Here is a 10,384-nt window from a genome sequence, read left to right on the forward strand (position 1 = left end):
TGGGAGCTGTGACCAAAAGCATGGATGAAAACAGGGTGTTCCAGCTATACCACTCTTCCAATGTATTGACTTACGACACTGTGTATCTGAGAGAAGTCGTAATATGAAGTCAAACTTCTTTAGGACTTTTAATCAGATATAAATCAGCTGTACTAGAAGATCCTCAGCAGTATCAGATACACTGAGTAGCCAGAAGAACTTGCAGAAGTACTGTCTAAAGAACTTCAGCACTGTGGAACAATGCTAAAGCTTCCTCAGATACTGCTAGGACAAAAACTGTGCATAAAAAGCTTAAATAAAAATGTCACAGAAACATACAAAGTCACCCATCTACAGTCAAGACATTATTACCTTCTTATCAGACACTATCACAGCCAGACACAACTATGGTAAGCAGAATGTTGTGAAATGGATTACAGTAAGCATCTGTCAGAGCAGATATCATTCAGAAGAGTGACTTAGCTAGGCTTTAAGTGAATAATCCAAGCATTTTCAACATAGCTTAGGAAGAGAGAAAAAATTCAGTAGCAACATTAACTGCACTTCAGTATGTCCACTCTGCAGTGTTTTCTATTGCAAGTCACATTAAAACAGATTATATTTCCATTTTTATACAATTAAAAATATACTGTACCTCACAGTAAAATCATAGGAGCAAGAGGCCAATAAAGTTGCATGGAATGGTGAAAACTGCAGAAAAAAAACCAACAAAAAAACAGAACAACTTTAAAAGTAAAAACATTGTGAACATATATAGATGTACTATAAGCAGAAGGTTACTGAAGCTTAACTGTTTAAACTGTCTTGGTAGGTACCAGTTCATGCTGCAACAAAACAGGCAACATCAACAAATTTCCCTGACATGCTTCTAATTACAAGGAATGCTCTACTGCATCCTGGTTTGGTTTGATTTCATTACAGCAGTGCCAAACAACTCTGCTATAAAGTTGAAAAGGTTTTAGGACAGTCATATAAACAGTCATTAAATTCTGCTCTTGGCTGACAAGCTGAGTATCATCTCATTATATAAACTGAGCTTCAGAAAAGCTATGTGACCAGTTTATTATACTCAGAGAGAAAATTTGTGCCATACTGCAGAGAACATAAGATATACTACTGCCACCAATTTCATGTCCTAAAATTTTGAAATTATTTACAGAAATTGAAAAAATTGGACATAAATTGAAAAACTGAAGGCAGTACAACATCACTTCATAATTTCCCCCTCTCCTGCAGGGCACTTTATGGGACACACTTCTACAGATTCTTGCAGAGGTCTAAGAAATGCAGCCACAAGGATACAGTTAGGTGAAAAGTGTTAACCTCAGCTCCATTTTTTTGGCAACCTTCAGTTTCCAACTATTTTAAGGTCTGCATTTCTCAACAGAAAATACACAAGTTACTGACATAACTTCAGTTTGAAATGCAGGTCACTACATCATGGTTCATAGGTAAGATTCTTCCTGCAAGACTTCCAATATTGTTCACAGCTACTACAAAGTCAAAAGTTAAGCCTTGGCTTCTGCCACACCTGCTCAAGCTGCCAAGAGAGCAGTATACGTCGTTGTCTCCTGAACTCTGCTGACAAAGTTCTCTTTACTACAGCAGAATCAAGGGATGTTCATGCTTGAACTTTAACTTCCCAAATTTCCTACATTTTTTCTGGAAGGAAAGAAAGGCACAAACCCCCATCTTTTCCTTTTGCACCTCAGGAACATGAATAATAAAGGAAAAGTCGTCTGATGGGCAGCTAAAACCGATGGCACATTTTGCACATGCTCCCTTTGCCTTTTTGTCCATATAATTTCAGATGACGCAGAAACATCTTGTCAAAGTTAAATAGCTTTGTCATTCACCTTAAGTATCCTGGAAACATACCTAAACAAACTCTATCAAAATACTTAGCAGTGCTACATGTGTAAGTTGAAAGAATTTGTGTAATGTCTTTCTGCTACAAGAATTAGAGGATATTTTAAAATTGTGTTCCACCTAACTGTAAGATGCTACAATTTTATCATGTGAACAGTTGTATATAGACAGAAGAGACCAACATATCACCCAGCCTGACCTCCAATATTTCACAGATCATTCATCCAAGTATCTTTTAAGGTAAACTCAAAAACCATAACTACACTTCAGTATAAGAGATTGAAGCTGGCTAAGAATACGAGACGGGCAAATCCACCAGTGTCAAAATCTCCTGAAAAGGGCTCCAGATGACCTCAGATGGTGCCCTGTACTGCAGTGAAAGACCACAAGAAAACTGCAAGAATCCTGACAGTATCATGTTGGGTAGAATTACTTGCCAGCCTGAGATCTGACAGTCAAAACCCAAACAAGTGAACAAAGTACAAAAGACAGACAACTGAGGAGGGAGATTTCATGGTTGGTTTAATCTAATTTAAGAGTGCACTGATGCCAAGACTCATGGCCTTCCCTTTCCTTTCCACTTCAGGCTGTGTGCTCCTGCCTTTGTGGCAGGGCTTGCAATCGTGCAGTTCAGCAACAAAGTGAGACATCTTAGTGATACAGAGAGAAACTAGTCACTTTTAGGGACAGGATTTTCAGTCAGAGCAACCAGCTGAGCCAGGTTGCTGCACAGCTTTATAATTGCTAGTGTCAGCACGACATACAGGAAGGGACATTGGTAGGGACAGCTGCCTCTGTTTAGAGGTCCTGGTCTCTCTCTCTCCATTCAGTGTGACTGGTGAGTTCAACCACACAAGTGTAGATATACTGCACCACCTTTTAAGCGCTGGCCCACATTCTCATAGATGTGTTCCCTATGAACTTGGTATCTTGAAATGGAAGCTAGAAAAGCCTGCTAAGATGGAACAGAAATCATGTACTCTCACATACCTCTCCTTTGCACATGTATGGATGTACAGCCTCCCTAGCATCTCCTTAAAGCCACTTAGTGAACTGGCCCCAGAGGTAGGTGCAAATAAAGTTCTACTGGTGGTCAATTCCTAATCATAATTTCAAGGCAATTTAAGAAAACAGGGAGCATGATGGGCCATAAAATGGAAACTCAGATGAGACAGTATAAGAATACAGAAGATAGCCTACCAGGTCAGGCCAACAGCCTTCCAGACCAGTGTGCTATGTTTACATGGCATCTTCTGTATTTTAGTTTGTACTAAATCACCCTTGGTCCTCTCACTAGATACCACTGAGATAAGTGGCTTTGCTTTGTCTTCTCTTTTTCCCCAACCATTCATAGGCAGTGATGAGATCCTCCCTCAGCCTTCTCTTTTCCACACTAAACAAACCTCACCTATCTCAGCCTCTCCTGATAGGACAGAGGCTCCAGTCTCTTAATTGTTTTTGTAGCCCTTTGCTGGATTTACTCCAGTATGTCCATGTCTCCCTCGTACTGGGAAGCCCAGAACTGGACACAGCACTCTACATGTGGTCTCACTGATGTGGTGAGTAGCTGGGAAGGATCACTTCCCTCTGCCTGCTGGTAATACTCTTCCTAATGCAGTCCAGGATGACAGAGAGTATAGAAATTAGAGATCCAATCTCTGCCCAGCTCTTCTAGTATCTGTTTATCGATCAGCTGCTGTCCATGAACCTGATGATACTACCTCCCCATGCAACCTCTCCTGCAGAGAGCTAATTCAAGCACTCTACCATCTGATGTGTAAAAGAGCACTGGGTTTGTAAACCCATCTTCTACTAGTTTGGTAAAGTGTTCTTTAGTTCTATTATCAGGTTACGGTGAATAATAATTCTGCATTCACTTTCTCCATTTTATCACGAAGACAATGTGCTATGAACCCCTTACTGGTAGAGCTGTTTTTAAAAGATCACACTGTCAGAGAGTAAGAATAAAACAGCCTGTATTGATCGATACAGTATTGATTCATCTCTCTTAATGGCTGTCAAATTTGAGTCGCAAAATGATCTGGCTTTAAAAAACAAGAACACACAAACTCAAACACCACTGCTAAATGTTCTCCTGCTATGAAGAACATTTGACAGAGCCAGATTAGAGCGTGGTCATGCAGGAATTAAATTAGGAAATAACAAAAAGACTGGACAGCGATCACCAGAAGGGATAGCAGCCAAGGGTAGCTATAATAAGGAGAGGCAAGAGCTTTTCAGGGTGCCTGGCCACAAACAGGATTTGTGATATGGAACCACTCCCTGAGTCACACCCTTTTCTGACAAATTACAACTTAAGTGCAGTAACTTTTAAAGTTCTTTAAAACACATCAAAAATTCCAAGGATATTTTTTCCTGCCAGTTCAGACTTCCTAGAAAACATTAATAAACATACCTGTTTCTAAAAGGCTTTAAAGGCCATCCAGGATAGTCATCTGTAGCCTTTCATGCATAAATTTTCAAAATCTCTTTGAACATATTAACATTTTCTTCGCATACACAAGAATACCTATTCACAACAAGCTCTATATCTCGCCTTATGTGAATATTGACCCTTTGTATAGAAAGAAAAAGGCACAGCACCATTTAAAAAACAAATAAGGGAAACTATTTTCTTCATTTCAGATTTCCCATATAACTTAGCTGAAGTAAACCTCCTTATCAAGCTCTCGAACAACCCCCATAGAAATATTTTGACTCTGAAGATGTAATTTTCTTTGAAATCCCAGCAATTTAAACATCAAAATGTTTAACAGTGCTAAACCAAAGGTTTCCAAGAACAGTCACTATAGCATCTAAAATCCTCAACACCTGTTGTTTTTTTCCTAGTTACTAGATAATATAAAATATTAATGCTTTCCACAAAAAAATGTGTAACAGTTCGGTGGTGGTCAACAGGGAATACAATACGACTTACTTTCACTCTTCTGATAGCATAGGTATGACCAAGCAAGACGAACACTGGTTGCCGGATGTTCCGCAAATCCCAGCCTTTCAAGCTGCAGTCAACTGCACCTGTTACCAGCAAGTTCTGATGATGTGATAAAACAAAGATATATCAGGACAATTCAGTTATTAAATTGCAGTCATGCATATGTTGGTTACAAAAGTTAGATAAAACAAAAAATACACATTAATAAATCAGAAATGAGGTCTCCAGTGTATAAATTAAAAAGAACAGAGAAATACAGACTGCTTCTCCACTATGGACTATTCTGTCCATCATACAAAATAAGCAGAACCTCTGATCCACTTGGGCTGTCTACCTGTTGGAACAGTGCTCCTCTGAAGATGTAGTAGTGAATGAGAGCAACAAAGCAACTAGACATGTTTTTATAAAGAGAAGATGTATTAATGTTGCAGCAAACCCTCCCCTTGTCCCACTATTAAATGAGAGTGTTTGAGGAGAACAGTTGGACAAACAGGTTTATGCCTGATCATATTTGCACCAGTCACAGCTCAAGATCTCAGCCTGGTGGGCCGGTATCACAAGTTTGACGCCTGGAGCTTTCACATCCCAAACTCTTAAAGTCTGGTCACCTGAAACAAAGAAAAATTGATTCAATGTTGTTGAATCAGTAATAGGATACAGTTAATCCACTAGTACTTAGTAGACAGTTGGTTTTTAGTTTTATGAAATACAAACTATTTTATACAGACACTCATGCCAAACAAAGCAAGCACATTATAGACACAGAGGTCAAATTGATGCACAAAATGAATCAGAACTTACGACTGCTCTTTCATTAGAAAAAAACCCAACAACTTCATTTTATTCCTAACTCTTTCATTATTTTTTAAATTCTGATTTGAATCAAAGGAGATGAGGAACAATACTTAAATAACATCGAAGTATGAGCTTAAGGTCCATATAAAAATGGACTTAGAAGACCAGAATCGTGAAAAAACTTTCTCTGCAAGCCAGCTGATAAAAAGGACCTAGACACATGCTTTTGGCACACAGAAAAGTGAACAGTATTTAAAATGTAACTTATCTCCAGATTCCTTCAATGAAAGAGAAATTTAAGACATATTACCTGTACTCATCATGCACAAAACATTCACAGTTATTCTCATTTATTGAAATATCAGAACATAACACCATTCTGCTGTAACTGTCACACATATTAAAGACAACATCTGCTTTAACCTCGCAGCACGTATGCACACCTGCACATGCGCACACACACAGGTCTTCAGAGAGCAATGAAGGGAGCCCAGGTTAACTTCAGAGCTGTGAATCACCTCAGCCTCTTTCTTTACCTCCAGCCATAAACTGTCTTCTGCCCCTAAAGATCTTTAGCATTTTTGTATACCCTTCTCACAAATTCAGTTCCTAATGGCTTACAAAGAAAAAAACTGCATCAGCTGATAAGACAACCATGTTTTTTGATTTTTTAAATTGTGATTCTCTCATTAACCCTGAATTTGTATCAGCAAAAATGGATTCTCAAGATCATTTGCTTACAGAGAAAGGAAATTAATTAGAATTCATGATTATGCTTGTGTTTATTCAAGAGACAAATGAAATCAGTAGAAGTTGTATCCAAATACCCATGATTTCTACAGAAAGCATATATCAACATGACCTAAATCTAAAACCCACTGTTTTACCTTGCTACTCAAGAAATTACTAATGTCTCTTTACCAGAAACACTTCTGGAAATCCTCAAATAGGTTATCCTCAATAATTATGAACTTTATGCTGTTTAGACAAAGCATTTTGGCAGTTTTAGTGCCCAGTTATCACTGGTTTTAAAATACATAGCTGGGCAGACAAAATCATGGCTCTTTTCATGAGACTGGCTACAGTTCAAACAAAACCATCCCTAGAGCCACAATAACAACACTCCTATTGCACTAACTACCAGGCCCTGTGGACTTTGCAAAAAGACATAAAACATTTGGGCAGTTTGAATACCAGAACGAAGCTAGAGAGAGCTTGGTTCCACTACACGGCACAAGACTGGCCTTATGACCATGGTACTACACAGATCACTGGAAGCTTTGTTGTGACGCACCTTTCCTCAGGCTCCATGATTGTGAGAGATACAGTAACTCTTGGCAGATAATTTCGCTACCTCTAAGGTGGGAACACCACCTGATTTCTCACAGTTTTCATTTCCCTCACCTATTTTAATATTGTCAAGAGCAAGACTGCTGCTCAGTACATGTATAGCACTCCTGACAATGACACCCTGCAGTCAGCTGAAGCCCCAAACATCACTACAGTGCTTATAAAAACAGGGCAACATATGGAGAGGAAGAAACATGACCAGCAGGGGCTTGGCAAAAAAAAATGGTAGTATGCCCATCCACGCACCATTAGTCTTGCTAATCTGCTTGCCTGCAGAGGACAGATTTCAGTTTGAGTCTCAAGTCTTTCAGAGATATTCTAATGGACTTCTTAAAAAGCTTTTATTTTAATTTCATCAGATAACATAGATTTGAAGGAGAAACACATATTTCAATACAGACAGGATATTTTTTCCCGAGCAAATAAATACATAAATCCAGGTGAACCAGAACAAAATGCTACAGAGACGGGCCACAGTAGCATTATGAGGGCCAAAAACATTTGGAAAACTAAGTTACTCAGCCAGTAACAATTTTGACACTAAATATACAATTGCCCCAATTATTTCTTTTTTACTAGAAAATGCTGATGCATGAGAAAGAGTTATTTCCCCTTTATTTTTTTCTTCCTTTGAAAATGCTAGACTTAGCTGTTATTCATTCTGGCTGGCACTCTTTGTGAAATGTTTTTTAATGGAGTAACATAACATGCAAGTGAACCTTTCTGTGAATAGAACAGACTGAATTAAAGCCAAAGGCAAATCCAATTCTTCCATCTAAGCTGTAAGTGGAAGCATCAGATGCATTTTTTTTTAAAAAAAGATGATAAACAGTGTAATCCTGACACACACATTTTAACAAACTTTTTTTACCTCAAACTTCTTTTCATGACCTCACAACATATATATATATACACACACACACATACATATACATATATACACATATTTTGGAATTTCCACACTTCCATGATTCCTTCAAATTACATTTGCATTACAAAGGATGCATTTCTTGCATACGGTAAAGTAGAAGTAAGATAATAATAATAATAGGAAGTACAAGTAAAGCACACCTAGTACGTATTCACTAACAGCCACTTCCAGTTGGCATCCCAAAGTAAGCAACCATTAAAGTAGCCAACATTTCCCCCACAAAATATTTCTATTTCTGTAAGAAGCAATTTCTCTGTGGCAACAGATTTTTGCTGGTCTGTTAGATAATTATGATTCCAGATTTCTTTGTATATTATACTTGCTTTCTTTCATTTTAATGAATATTTGTGAAATCTTGGACAAATCAATAGAACTACACAATATATACTCATCTATTCAAAATTTTTGAAAGAGATGCTAATCCACAAGTACATCATTCCCATACATGGGATAAAGACTGCTAATGTGAATGACAGTGTATGATAGCTAAAAGATACAATGTATTTAAGACTTAAATTTCATGTAGGTTTTATACTGGCTTTTTACTTGCAGAAGTATTTTGCCCAAATCCATAAATCATACTCTCCTAAGTGTGACAACAGCCAGCCAAGCAATCATTGACACACAGTGCAAAGGTACAACTTTAATTCCCAGCCAGGACTTTCAAAGATTAAAAAAACCCCAAGAAATCTGAAACATTCTCTGAAGGCAAGAAGGATTCTAACCATGACAGATACAGTGTTTTTCACGAATCAAAGTACTGTTAGCTTAAAGTTTTACTTAAAACAATGAGTCTGAATTGTTTTTTTTAGTTCTAAAGCAAGAAATCTGATCTTCTGACACTGTTCTCCCATCAAAAGAACAAAAAAAACCCCAAATAATATATCTTTAACTTACTGTGGGAAAAGAATTCACTGTAAAAGGCAAAAGTATCGGCATATATAGCGTAACATGAAAGAAATACCGATTAAAGTAAGTACTTCTGCCGCTGAATGATTACAAGTTAACAATACTTGCTTACTGGTATGTATTTTTAAAGTACTAAAACAGATTAGATTTTTTAGCCAGAATCAAGTAGAAAATCTGTGGGAGAATAAAGAGCAGAACACAAATCTCATGACTCTCAAAAACAATCTTGTTAGGCACGTTGAAATGATCATGCTGTCCGTTTCTATCACAGACAGTACAAGTGAATGGGATTAATAAAGCTCAGGAGATTCCACACAAAGAGACAGAAACAGAGTGACAGAAATAGCAGCTTTATTTTATACTCTACTGAATGCACAAAAACCTATCTTCATGTACCACAACCTAGATATCAAGTAAACATAATTACCAGTGGAAACACACTTTCCAACAGGTAACTTTTTGGTCTGATACAAAATGCTGTAAAGCTAAAATAAAAAAAAATAAAAAAGAAAAAGAGTTTTAAGTTAAAAGAGTCTTTTTCTGAAAAGAGTAAATTGTTTAAAAAAAAAACAACACAAAAAACCCAGTGAAAAATATTATTTCAGTGTTTTCCAATATGATTAAACATAAATCTTGGGACAAAATTTTTATTTCAAAACTGACCTATGACTTATTACCAAACTATTCTTTAGCAAATGGCAATATTGGCTATATATCTGACTCTAACCCTAATAACCCAAAACATTAAATCACAGTAAAAAACTGTTACTACATTTTTCTTCTCAACACTAAACCATTATTTTACAATATGAGATTCCAATATAAAATAATATAACCTGAAAGTGCTTTATATTCTAGCATTTGCTGCATACAGTACTTTACTGTAGTTAGTGCATACTATAAATCAAGGACCAAACTCATTTCCTGAGAAACATTTCAACTTGCATGTTAGAGGTTGATTTAGCTTTCCCAGCACAAGACTGACTCGAATGAATGCAATACTGTGCTGGTAGCTGTTGAAGCAATAGACTGCAAATGAAAACACCCACCTCACTTCACTACATAGATTTGACACAGTAAAGCAAGCAAGTAAATTATATTTTAATAACTTCTAGCACAAAAAGCAGTTTAGCTAAACTGCAACAAACCACAGTAACACCACAATCAGTTTGCTCTCTAGGTGCTTGATTTCTACAACAAGGTACCAGGCAGTACGTTGAAGCCTCTTATTTTTTTATCCATCAAGGACCTGGATGCCAAAAATGACCAAGTTTTGCAAAGCCTTGAACCTTTTTCATGATAGCATTTCTTCTAGCACATTCAACAAGCAAATAACCAGAAAAGAACTCAGAAGAAGCAAAGAGTGGACCCACACAACACAGAAGCTAATGGAATTGAAAACTCCAGCAAAGTGTTTTGGAACCCATGACAAACCACTGTCATAGCAGAACAGAAGATTATTTCCAGTAGTTTTTTTAGGAACCTGAAGAGACACAAACACCTTTGGAATTACTTGCCTGCAAGCCCTACTCCCCAGCTGCTCCCTGTTTTACACTGTGCTACTTCCGAAGCAGGAA

The 10,384-nt window shown here is 37.3% G+C and overlaps 1 protein-coding gene across 1 annotated transcript in view; it reads right to left on the reverse strand.

Moving 5' to 3' along the window:
• Positions 1 to 634: 634 nt before the first annotated feature.
• Positions 635 to 10,384, reverse strand: part of PEX7 (peroxisomal biogenesis factor 7) — a gene marked incomplete at its 3' end in the record, with an annotated part of 21,645 nt that continues 11,895 nt past the window's right edge. Inside the window, exons 6-8 of the mRNA XM_010186721.1 lie at positions 5,324 to 5,430; positions 4,808 to 4,921; positions 635 to 690 (exon numbers count right to left, since the gene is read on the reverse strand). Of these exons, the coding sequence (XP_010185023.1) occupies positions 635 to 690; positions 4,808 to 4,921; positions 5,324 to 5,430 (277 nt within the window). The remainder of the gene's footprint in view (positions 691 to 4,807; positions 4,922 to 5,323; positions 5,431 to 10,384) is intronic.

The sequence above is a fragment of the Mesitornis unicolor genome, unplaced genomic scaffold, assembly GCF_000695765.1.
Source record: "Mesitornis unicolor isolate BGI_N332 unplaced genomic scaffold, ASM69576v1 scaffold54126, whole genome shotgun sequence".
NCBI classification, from domain to species: domain Eukaryota; kingdom Metazoa; phylum Chordata; class Aves; order Mesitornithiformes; family Mesitornithidae; genus Mesitornis; species Mesitornis unicolor.